Source organism: Chanodichthys erythropterus, chromosome 4, assembly GCF_024489055.1.
Source record: "Chanodichthys erythropterus isolate Z2021 chromosome 4, ASM2448905v1, whole genome shotgun sequence".
NCBI lineage: Eukaryota > Metazoa > Chordata > Actinopteri > Cypriniformes > Xenocyprididae > Chanodichthys > Chanodichthys erythropterus.
The window spans coordinates 38,620,007-38,633,233 of NC_090224.1; the positions used below are offsets into that span (position 1 = coordinate 38,620,007).

The following is a 13,227-nucleotide window of genomic DNA, read 5'->3' on the forward strand; positions in this document are numbered from 1 at the left end:
TCCTCCAGTGCTGTTCTTCTGCCACACTATGAACTCTGACCCTTTCAAAACATTAGCAGCTATTGAGTTATTTAGTCATCAGCAGCAGCTTACTTGAATAAAGGCTGTAAAACAGTATCCATAAATCACATTCAGAGAGAGATTGTGTGAATAAACTATATCATAATCTATAAATACTGTATGATGATGGGAAGAAAAGCTGTAACTGAACACACTCCTTGGGTTCATTTATTTATTGTTCTTCTGACGGATCAAAAGATAAAATTAATGACAGGAAAGTGAAAGCTGAAAGTGAGTTTGTTCATCTTTTACAATCATTCAGTGCAGCTCTTTCACATTTCTATATGGAATAAACATGTTACAAATCTTCAGTACAAATATTAACTTCAATAATAACATTTAATTTGATGTATATATAATGTAAACATATGTTTATTGTTCAAAAATTAAAAAAAAATATTAACTTCAATAAAAAAATTATCTTTTTGTATTTATGTACAGTTGAAATAGATATATACAATATAACACATTAATTCCTTCAAAGACACAATTATTTTTTCTATATAATTGTTGATTAGTTCTCTCTCTCTCACACACACACACACACTCTCTATTCAACAGTCCTGCAACAGAAACTGTTACACTATATTTAATTTTATGTCAGAGATTTGTTCAATATGTTATACTGTCTAATGCTTTCAAAGCGTGGTTTATGTGTGCATTGTTTTGCTGAGAGATATTTTCGATGTCACATCAGAAACCGTACACAACAGTACTGAACAAATCTCATTTTTTCATTCCCGTCCAATGAAATATGGCTTTCACACAAGATGTCAGGGTTCGACAATCGCAAATACTCCTTCATATTACAGTAGATGTTTAACCAGAGGGCTTTTGTGTGAAATTCACATTTTTTTATAGCTGCATAATAGATATTGTTTTCTGATACATGGCATACAGCTCAAAAAACACTTGTCCATGTTTCCCATGAGCAGCTTCAGGTGTTCTTCTGGGGAATCAGATGACTATGATTAAATGTAATTTAATACAGAAGCTAAAGGACTGAGTCTCGTGTTCACAGTGATTGACAGCTTATGCAGTAAACAAAGACTGCTGGAAATCCTTCATTATATCGGCTTAAAGTCATCATGAAAGGGAAGTTGCATTGGTCTTTTCTTCTCTATTGTGACATATATTCGAGGGAAACGCTTTGCAAACAAGAACAAATGTAGGGCGGGCTTGATTTTGATTGGATGGTTGTGGTTTGCTATTGGTGGATCTCATGTGAGTGACAGGTTGCCCCACCCTCATCATCAGAGAAGAGAAGAGATGCTGCAAGAGGAACATAAAAAATGATGAATCATTTAGTATAAACTGTAAATTTTTGGTTTCATGGTGACTATAAATGTGGACATGGCAAGTGTACAGGATAAAGTCTTCTTCATATTCTTTCGGGAGTCAGTGTTATTCAGGAGTTGGAGTGGATTATAAGGCCCCAGTCTCGCTCCATCTTGGTGAAGTCATCCTCCTGCTCAGAGACTTCCTGCGAGGCCTGTCTCAGGATCAGGTTAGGCAGGAGTGAGACCGCTTCGGTCTGGATCTGCGTCTCGTCCTCTAGACCCAACATGCTCATCAGAGGGATCTTCAGCTCTCGAGTCTCTGGGCTCCAGTCCAAAAAGATCTGTGCCTCCTCTTCATCGTCGTTCTGCTCATCCTCACAGGCGTCCTCAGGCGCTCTGGAGTCTATCGCGTGGCCTTGTGTCCTGTACGGGCTGACCTCGGCCTGACTCTGGCCCGGCGCGTCGAAAGAGGCCGGCACCACGATGCCGTAATCTCCAGCCTCGCTGTGAAGCGGCTCCTGCTCCGAGTCCTCGCTCTCCGAGTCTTCGGCCTGAGCTCCGGATCCGGCCGGCGGCGGCGCGTGCTGCTGCGCGTAAGACACGGGCGGCTCCGGCACGGCGTTCTGAGCCTCAGCTTCGGCCGCGGGCGAGTCTTCAGCAGAGCGGAGCTGTGGCAGAGCCGCGGGACAGAGCGGAGACCACTCATCTCCACACCGATCCGATTTAAACACGTTAAAGATGATTGTTGAAGGCATTTCAGGTTGGAAGGTCTGTAGATTCTCGCTCATTCGAGCCACATGCTGAAATGACAAAAGTACAGTGCTTTAGTTATTTCTAAAACACTTTATACAAACAGGAAAATAACTGAATGATGCAAATGTCCCTGAATATTAAGATTCAAATCCTGCTTTAAAGCAGCTCTAAAAAGACAAAACACAAGATCTGACTACTGTCTCACTGACGCTCAGAGGTCTCTTCTGAAATGCATGCAGTTTTGTTTTTAACCACTAGATGGCCAAAAGTTATATATAATTTCTATTAATAAAATCTTACTGACCCCAAACTTTTTTAATGGTAGTGTGTATTAGAAATTAGTTACACTTTATTTTGTGATTTAATCTGAATGGAAATAAAATCTGGACTGGAGCTCACAGAAACCAACAAACACATTACTGTTCATTAGTTTGGGGTCAGCAAGATGATTAATACTGTATGAAGTTAATACTTTTATTGAGCAAGTGTGCATTAAATAGATTAAAAGTGACAGTAAAGACACATATAATGTATATATTTGTAGCAACAGCCAACAATACATTGCATGAGTCAAAATTATTGATTTTTCTTTTATGCCAAAAATCATTAGGATATTAAGTAAAGATCATGTTCCTTGAAGATATTTTGTAAATTTATTACTATAATATTTTTGTGAGTGGATATGCATTGCTAAGGACTTCATTTGGACGACTTTAAAGGCAATTTTCTCAATATTTTGATTTTTTTTTGCACTCAGATTCCAGATTTTGAAATTGTTTTATCTCGGCCAAATATTGTCCAATCAAACCATACATCAATGGAAAGATTATTTATTCAGCTTCTATTTATTTATTCAGGTGATGTATAAATCTCAATTTAAAAAAATTGACCCTTATGTCTGGTTTTGTGATCTAGGGTCACATATTATATATATATATATATATATATATATATATATATATATATATATATATATATATATATATATATATATATATATATATATATATATATTAGTGCTGTCAATCGATTTAAAAAAATTAACGAATTAATCACAAATTTTTCTGTCATTAAACGTGATTAATCGCGTTTAAAAACATTACTTTTTAAATTGTAATAATTTCACAGTTAATCTCCAAATTAATGTAGAAACAACATAAATACAGTATATTTTAAATATTAGTTTTTTGTTTTTTTTATTAATTATAGACATTCAATATTAAAGTATAATTGAAAGCTATCAATTTCAATATTTATTAGGATTTAAAAAAAATAACTTTTAATTCAAGTGAACTTAAACAATAAGGACAATCTTCACATAAACCCATTATAATTATAATTATGGTAATGGTAGTAATTATGATTGGTAATTACCTGTCTAACAGGTAGGAAATATACAGAAATTGGATAAAGTTATCAAACACTTTACAGTCTTAACTATATAAATCATAAATTAATATTGATTAATCCTTATTAAAGCTACAGTTTTCTCTGTTATCTTTGTTCTCTGATGAACATTAATCACAGCATCTGGTTTATTAGGCTGCTGTCACTTTAAGAGCTGCCGAACATGAACACGAACATCTAATTTCAAAACTCTTAAAGTTCATTTAAAACGTAATTCAACTCATTTAAGATGCTCTAATGAGGATACTCCACAAAACAGGCATTTTGGCACAATTCTGTGTGTCATTGTTTGTTCAAGCGTGAAAGAGAACTCGGTACTGGCACATGTCGTATGTGTCACATGACACGACACATACAGCGTGTTCTTGTTTGTCTTGAGTAGTTTAAAAGACCGTGAACATATAATTGAAAAAATGGAGGAACTGGAGGAGATGTAAGCATCTCTACACATTGTAATGTAACAGCGTGTTTGTTTGACTGGAGTGTGGCTCTTACAGCGCTCTTGGGCAGCGTCTGCCGGTGGTCCGTGATGTAGCAGTGGACGAGTCCTCCGAGCACAGCCAGCACACACAGACACAGCGCAGACGGCAGCACTCCTCCCAGCATGGCAGCCAGCAGCTGATCTCCGAACGGATCTACAGCAGGGAGAAACTCACACATCAACACACCCACATTCACAGCGTCTGAAGACAATAAACCAGCACTCCAGCATGAGGAAGTCCAGCTCTCTGGGAAAACACCTCCGGTACAGTCACGCAGATAATCTGATAATACAGAAAAGGTTTCCTCAACTTGTCCTGTCACTTTTGTCAATCAAATACTGCTCAAACCTGTTCACCTGACAATCTGAAAGTGAAAACACAAGATTCCTTCACGGGCTGATGGAGCTGTGTTTACCTTTGGGAGTCTCGATGCACAGCCGCTCGCTGCGTTTGAAGGCCAGCGGGAGAGACTGGGATTCGGCATGAGCCGTCACGCAGAACTGTGTGGAAAACTCTAGAGGCCCCAGCCTCAAGCTCCCGTTCCTGAGGCGCATGTGATTCTGGAAATACAACAAAATGCATTAGTCGAATTGAAAAGGATAAAGAGTAACCTACACTCTTAAAAATAAAGGTTCAAAGAGAGTTCGATGCCATGGAAGAAACATTTTTGCTTCCCCACAGTTCATTTATTATAGCTTGTCAAATTTGGCGTTTTTGTGTGTGTCCCTTTAAATGCAAATGAGCTGATGTTCCCGCCCCCTTTCCAGAAGAGGGCGGAGCTTTAACAGCTCAACAACAACAAAGCAGGAGAATCTCACGCAGCCAAAATGAGGAAAGTGTTCAGCCTTACATTGTTCAAACCGGAGTCGACACTGATGGAGAGACTCAGGAAGAAGTTACAACTTTTAGACGTTTCTGAATGGTTAGTGGATAAATTGATGTAGTTGCTGTGGAGTTGATTCAACTCATCCACTAGCATGTGCCGTCATGTTCATCTTTTGTGTTGAATTGACCCTCGTTTGTGAAGCAGTCCGGCGTAAAATGACGGCATGTCAACAACACTCGACTACAACAACTCTTCCTCTTCTCTAAAGCAGCCCAACATGGCCCCGCCCCCTTTGTTGTGTGTTCTCGGGGGCGGGGTTTATGCAAATTTTTGGGTTTGTGATGTCACTAACCCAGGAACAAGCTCGTTGTAGTCCCTACCAGCCGTTTGTTGTAGTCCTTAAACAGAAAATATCTTCCTTTGCATTGAACTTTGAGCGTCGTAACTTTGCAGATGTTGTTTATGATCAAACAGCCACATTACACACTAACTAAAGTTAAAAAAGTCAAATCATAATCAACTACCACTTTTTTTCCACTATAAAGAGCCTTCCAAAGGTTCTTCATGGAAGCACCGACTCCAACAGTGAACCTTTATTTTTAAGAGCGAGTCGATTCTCAAGCACTGACCGTGTGATTGCTCCTGCTGTTGAACACAGACACATTATAGATCATGTGTGGGAAGATCTTCCAGAGTGGCTTGTCTTTCTTTGTCCTCTTAGTTCTCCATCTGAAGGGCCCCTTTATCGTGACGTTCATGTAGTTCTGCTTCATGTTCACTTCCACCAGCGGCGCTCCGAGAACCGCTGCGGGACAGAGATTGATGAGGTCAGACGCTGCTAATGATTTGCCTTTATGAGGGTCAGAGTTCAGTGACAGCAGCTTTTTGTGTTTGCTTTCACACATGTACATAAATAGCATAACCCGAGAAGTCAACGTGAGAAAGAATCAGCTCAATATAAACACAAAGACATGCAGAGATGATTGTCATGTTCACGCTCCACCCTGATTTAAAACATTCCTGCTCCTGAACAATTCATGAGTCACATTTCAGCACGAATATCCTTCAAGAGTGTTGCAGGGTTGGACCATGATTCTGGATAATGAAATATAACACACTCTAGGATGTGAGGAACACTTATGTGGTTTAAAGCATTTGTGTTTCCTAACATAACACAATAAATGACCCTAATTATAGGTTTACAGCTTGTAAAACAAGCTTAAGTCTTTGTTAAACACATCTTTGTTGGAAAATCTCACCGATTTCTCTCTGTTGACTGATGTGAAGCGTGTAAAACGACTGAAGCGGCAGCAGCTTAGCAATTTAAACATCATAATGTGTGGTCAGCTGGTCATCATCACATATAAACTCTGACAGGCTGATCTGAATTCAGAATGGAAATACATTGATCTGAGTTCTAAATTATTTTATGCTTTTACTACACAAGAAGAAAGACAGTGTGGAGTGTCCAGGAAAACTGAATCCATCCACCTGATCAAACAGTGATTATTTTGCGTTAATGACACGTTCTCATGCTTATTACATGCTTACTTACCATATGTGACCTTTGAGCACAAAACCAGTCATAAGTTGCACATAAGTATATTTGTAGCAATAGCCAACAATACATTATATGGGTCAAAATTATTGACTTTTATTTTTATGCCAAAAATCATTAGGATATTAAGTAAAGATCATGTTCTATGGAGATATTTTGTAAATTTCCAACCGTAAATATATCAAAAATGCATGTTTATACATTGCTAAGGACTTCATTTGGATGACTTTAAAGGCGATATTCTCAATATTTAGATTTTTTTGCACCCTCAGATTCCAGATTTTCAAATAGTTTTATCTCTGCCAAATATTAACAAATCATAAATCACTGGAAAGATTATTTATTAAGCTTTCAGAAGATGTATAAATCTCAATTTTAAAAAATTACCCTTATGGTTTTGTGGTTCAGGGTCACAAATTAATATGTTGAAATGAAATACAGATTTAAATTTGCAACAAAACAGAAGTAGCATCCGATCTTTTCTCCCATATTTTGACATACAGAAAAAAGCAGGACTTGGTTTTATGCATCGGATGTTGATTGGAACGTTGTGGGCGTGGCTCTCACAAGTATATGCAAATGAGCGTGAGCTTGCAGAGGCGGGGCTTAACAAGCATCCAAAGCATGGTCAATAGTTAGAAATATTTGAATGCTACAACTGTAGGCATGTGACGGTATCAAATTTTCATGTTGCGATTAATTGATGAAGCTTTTATCACGGTATACGGTATTATCACGATATTAAAATAAGTTGCAAAACCATTTTTGTCATAGTTTAACAGGTTTAAGAACTCTTTTTGTAATAAAACAAAAACAACTCTGACTGAAATTTTCAAACAGATTAAAATGCAAAAGAATTAGAACAACAGGTAACACTTTACTCTATTTAATGCATTAACTAAGATTGAGCAATAGCTACATTTGTTACAGAAAGTGTTATTTTTAATTGTTAATGTTAGTTTAGACTGATCATTGTTAATTTTATCTCAGGTCCATTCAATAAGTTATTTTGATTTTAGTAATGTTATTAAATAGTAACTAAGAAATTAAGATTAATTAATAATAATTAATACATTATAAGTATTTTTATTGTCAGTTTAGTGATAATGAATTAACATGTTAACTAATGAAGCCGAATGTCTTTAAGTTTTACTGAACAATAGCAAATAATCAGAACATTTCTAATCATTAGGGCATGTTGTAGTCCAGATTAAAATATAAAAATGTTTAGGTTTGAAAATAAATACCCTTTTAAGTCTTTTTTAAGTATTCAGTATTTGGTGCTGTGATGAACAACACTGAGATTGAATGGCTGTTTGAAGCATTTTAAAAACTTCACTAGCACAGTTACTTTGTTTGCACGGTTTCCGTGGTAACCGCTGCTGTTCCATCAGCGCCCTCTGCTGTCAGAGAGTGAACGCGCACTTTCATTCAGCTCGTCTCCTTCACTCGTTCCGCCATGTGCTTCTCGTGCACGTTGGGCTTCTTTACATCTGAGCGCGTGTTCTTTTGACGCAGAATACAGCGGTGTTGTGCATTTTATACGATTGATGGGTACAGTATTCTTAATTGCCTTATAAAAAATTAATAATTGGTAATAAATTATTATTTACGGTATTCTGAAGTGCCCATGATTACAATATCGTGCATATTCATTATCGCGATTTATCGCATTACCGAATATCGGCACAAGTCTATACAACTGTTATGTTTCATGTGCCATTTTACTGTAGGCAGTGTTATTACTGCCATCAACAACAGTCACACATGGATGTTTGGAATAAAAACATTTGTGAGTCTGAGGAGGTCCACATGACTTTTGGGGACTTCTAGTCAGTCACTACATCCAGGGCCGTTTCTAGACTTTTTGGCACCCTAGGCAAGATTCCTATTAAGACCCACCCCCCCCCCCCCCCATTTTTGTGAGTCAATTCTACTAGCTCTCTGCATGTTATATATTTACAAAAATATTTATAAGAACCCATGCATGAAAAAAAGATGATGAAAAAAAAATTTTAAACATATATTTCAGAGCAAACTGAAACTCTTAAGCTAGTTAAAATTGTATTCTACTCACAAAAATGATAGTTAATAAAATAAATACATGAAACTGTTATTAGTTTAACTCTAAATACAATCTAATGAAGATGGTATTTTGGTGTTCATGTAGCCTACAGAAATAAAATATTTTTAAGAATGTTTTTTTTTCTCCAAAGTTAAAAAATGTGTTGAATAACAATACACCACTCATTTATGTTCTATAATTGTTTTAGCTTCTCTTTCTACAGTAGCATCTGCCTTGTGTTTCTCCAAAAATGTGTTGAGTGCACCTTATGATTGTTTGTAGAATTAATATAAAACTCTCCAGCAGAAACAGATTCTCGTGATCTACACACCCAAATCACAATGCCTGTCTGTCTGTGACTTCAACTGCACTATTACAGCATGAAGAAATGTATATATTTGATGTTTTTAAGTTATTTCTTGATATGCACTGAATTCATGTAAACTAATTTTTATTTATTTATTTTTTGTTTGTTTTTCTGTTGAAGCTATGTTCGTTTGGCAGGTCCACGCTGGTTGTCAAACTTGTCATAGTTATGGTATTATCACTTGGTCAATTTACACTAAACAGCCATCTCTGATAATGATTTTTTTATTCAACTTTATTATGCTATAAATTAATATTCCGTTGCTGAAATGAGCATGACGTGGTAAACCTGTCCTGTGTTAATATGCAGTGTCATGTTTTGCTCGTGATGATGGAGCAACTTGTATAGAACAGAACAATTAATCAATTAGTAACATACCTGCATATTTCGCTTTCTTTTTCTCATCCTCTTTCTGAAACTAAAACACTTAATCCAGTAAGCATGGATAACGACGTTCCCTGCCGCCTTCTACGTCTCATTTCTCTATTCTCTTATTAACAGCAGCGGTTGAATCTGAGAGCTCACTTAACATCCCGATGCGATCCACTAGCCTATCACCAGGAGACTTGTCACTCAGATAATCGCAAGTAACGTTAGCCTAATCATAATGCCTCAAAATAGCAAAAGTACGAAATAATAATATTAGTAATAATAATAATAATAATACAATAAATAAATAAAAAATCTTGGAGGGGCGGGGGCTCTCACTGGCGCCCCCCAGCTGTTTGCGCCCTAGGCGACCGCCTTGCTTGCCTATGCCTAGAAACGGCACTGACTACATCCTGCAGTGGAGAGGTTTGGCGACAAGCTCTATCAATTATGATATCTCTACTGTATGTACGTGGAAATCTTCACACTGCTGTACTGTATTTGTAAAGGCTTTAATCAACATTGATAAACAGTTCATCAGTCACTCACTGTCGGTCATGGGTCTGAATCTGTGTGAGCTCTCGCTCCAGAGGGATTGTGTGCGCGCGCCGACGGCTCTGACTCTGGCGTAGTACTCCTCGTGCAGGTCAAAGGTCTCCTGAGACACGTCACATTCGCTCTGTGTGATGGAGCTGCACTGATTCACACGCCTCCATCGCACCTGCTCACTGCCGCTCCCCTCCGCATCCCCGTATCTGCAGGAAAACAGTTATGGAAAACACTTCATCTCTATCCCTTCATCCCTCCCTGTTCTGGCTCAAACTATTCTGGTCGATGGATGACTTCTAGCACTTCTCGTCTTTATCGCCACTTCAAGATGAATCATTGATGTATTCCTCGTTTGTGTAAAAGGTTGCTGGTTTGGTTTGTGGGGGTCGGTACATATTTGTACAAAAAAGCAAACAAAAGCCGCGAGATCTTATCTTTCTTCACTAATGTCTATTATCATGTTTTGAGTCTCGATGTCGTTGAATCAGTGAAAGAGCAAATGACTCAGACCTGAAGAATGAATCATTTCTGTTTCTTGTTATTTCTTTCATGATCACGATTGCCTGATTGGGAATATATTTGAAGCAAAGCTATTATTGCTAACTAAAATTAAAAATACTTGAACTGAAATAAAATAAAATATAAAAAGTTCAACTTTTATTTCAGCTAGTTTCTCGTTTTAATTTAGTTTAACTTGATGAAAGATGTACTAAAATAACTAAAAATTAAGAAAAAATAAATTAATAAATAATTAATTAAATAGAAATAAATAAATAAAAACTATATAGACATTTTAACAAATATATAATTAAAAATATATTATATATAAATAATATAATAATTATATATTATATAATTATAAATTAAATAAAAAATATATAAAATAAATATAAATATAAGTATATTGTAATAAAAATTACAAAAACACACAAGAAAATTACTAAAACTTTAACTAAAATGAAAATTAAAATGGAAAATTAAAACTATTTTAACTTCAGTTTCAGATTTTTTAACTTATAAAAAAGCTGAAACTGCTTAAATTGTTTTGATGAGTTAATGCAAAATCATATGATGCCATCAATTATTGATCATATTTTTATAGTGTATTAATAAAACTATAATAGTATCTCAATAATACTAAAATAAAACTGCTTTGCCCAACACAAGTTAAACACTACATTTATTGATTGATCATTGCAAACTTGTCCTTTATTCAAATGGTTTGATTATAAAATGCATTTATTTAGTTATTTTTTTTACAATATATGACACTTGTTTTGGTATTTTATATCTAATGCGATGACATTCGCTGCATCCGTAATCACATACTTTATATTAGATACTAAATTTGTTTTGAAACTTAGTTCCCAACCATTAAAAATGTCAATTTCTATATAGTATGAATGAAATTCGGACTACATCCACCATGTTGTCATGGTCATGTGACAACATGCATCACTTCAACTCTCCCATGGCCTCATGGGATAGTAAAGTGTCCATCGTATGCACACTTCAGAATCTCACTGTTTCGAATCCAGACATACTGCACAGCTCGCATGCTGTTTTGGCCTACTATACAGTATGGCACACTCACATGGCATACTCCACAGAGTAGACGGTCCCATCAGGAGATCCTTCTCCGGGCGTCCACGTCACTATGTTCCTCAGGTTGACGGAGGAGAAGAGGACATTTCGTGGCTCAGGCAGTCGTGTGACAGATGACACTACAGAATAATCTCACATATTAATAAGCACACAGATCACGTTCACACTCCTGTCTGTGTTCAGAGCCTCTCCGCCACAGCAGGAAATGCAGTGAAGTTTAAGCATTCTTGAAATAAACCAGATTTCATAAAACCACAGGAAGAGACACACGAGAGTTTCAAAGGTGAATCTGCTTCCTGTTGTTCCTGATGATAAAAGACTTACACATGATCACATTCATGACAGAACCCCAGCTGATCATAATAATGAATATACACACATGCTTTAATTTCATTCTGTTTCATTTGTCACATGATGTAAAAGAGGTTTTGTGGGAAAGAGAATATATGACACTCATAAAATAGAAACTGAAGAGCTTGGGTTGGGCTGAGACATTTAACACTTTAAATCACGTCAGTTCTGACTTTATTTCTCACAATTGCTAGTTTGTATTGCGCAATTCTGATAAAAATTGTGAGACAGAAAGTCTTAAATACCTTTTTTGTTTTTCATTCACAAGTTTCCATATAAACACCTTTCTTTAAATGTCTCCAAACAGACTTGAAATTATATTATAATTGGTATTATAAATATTAAAAATGCAATAATCTACATTAAAATTCAAATATTTAAAAACCCAACAATCAAATCTGACGCAGACTAGAGTGAACAGATTTACCTGTCGCTCCTGTGGAGATCAAACACAGCGCGAGCACTAAAACTGCCTCCATTCCTCTCCACACACTCAGTCGTTCACATTCTGTCAGTTTCTCTGTGTTGTTGACTTCAGTAATGCTGCTTTAGTCTTCATTCCTCTCGCGCCTCTCAGGTACAGAGTCCTTCACCTGCAGGTGTTTCTGCGTTGGTGGGAGGCACGTGACCAGCCTGAGCCAACCGGTGAAGAGGCTCGAAAGGTTTCTAAGTAACGCCAACGCGACCTCATTAGTATTCATCATGAGCCACGTCTTCATAATAACTTTAATATTCAAATAAAAGCATTAAAAATAATTTTAAAATGCTATGTGTGTGATGCCATGTCACAATCTAAATTATAAGGTCTTAAGATTAGCACAGGTTTCTCCTCGAGGGCAGTTCAGTAGCAGTGAGTGGAATGACAGCAGACAGGTTATACAGGTGTGACTTCATTACCTGAGTGAATCTATCTATCTATCTATCTATCTATCTATCTATCTATCTATCTATCTATCTATCTATCTATCTATCTATCTATCTATCTATCTATCTATCTATCTATCTATCTATCTATCTATCTATCTATCTATCTAATTCAATTCAAAATTGCTTTATTGACATGACTATAAATAACACAATATTGCCAAAGCTTATATATATATATATATATATATATATATATATATATATATATATATATATATATATATATATATATATATATATATATATATACTACCAGTCAAAAGTTTGGAAACAATTTTTATAAGTCTCTTATGCTCATTAAGGCATTTATTTCATAATAAATATAGAAAAAAACAACAATATTGTGAAATATTATTACAATTTAAAATTATGGTTTTCTATGTGATTATACAGTAAAGTGTAATTTATATCCTGTGATCAAAGCTGAATTTTCAGCATCATTACTCCAGTCTTCAGTGTCACATGATCCTTCAGAAATCATTCTGATATGATGATTTATTATCAATGTTGGGAACAGTTGTGCTGCTTCATATTATTTTATAACTTGTAATACTTTTTCAGAATTCTTTGATGAATAAAAAGTTTTTTTTTAAAAATCACGATTTATTTAAAATAGAAATCTTTTGTA

At 35.9% G+C, this 13,227-nt stretch overlaps 1 protein-coding gene across 1 annotated transcript; it reads right to left on the reverse strand.

Moving 5' to 3' along the window:
* Positions 1-223: 223 nt before the first annotated feature.
* On the reverse strand, positions 224-12,257 carry il20ra (interleukin 20 receptor, alpha). Its single transcript, XM_067384930.1, has 7 exons — positions 12,100-12,257; positions 11,311-11,440; positions 9,717-9,922; positions 5,438-5,613; positions 4,398-4,542; positions 3,996-4,135; positions 224-2,140 (listed from the first exon to the last, which is right to left on the reverse strand). Exons 1-7 carry the CDS (start codon positions 12,149-12,151, stop codon positions 1,469-1,471), a joined length of 1,521 nt encoding a protein of 506 aa, XP_067241031.1. The 5' UTR covers positions 12,152-12,257; the 3' UTR covers positions 224-1,468.
* Between the last annotated feature and the right edge of the window lie 970 nt (positions 12,258-13,227).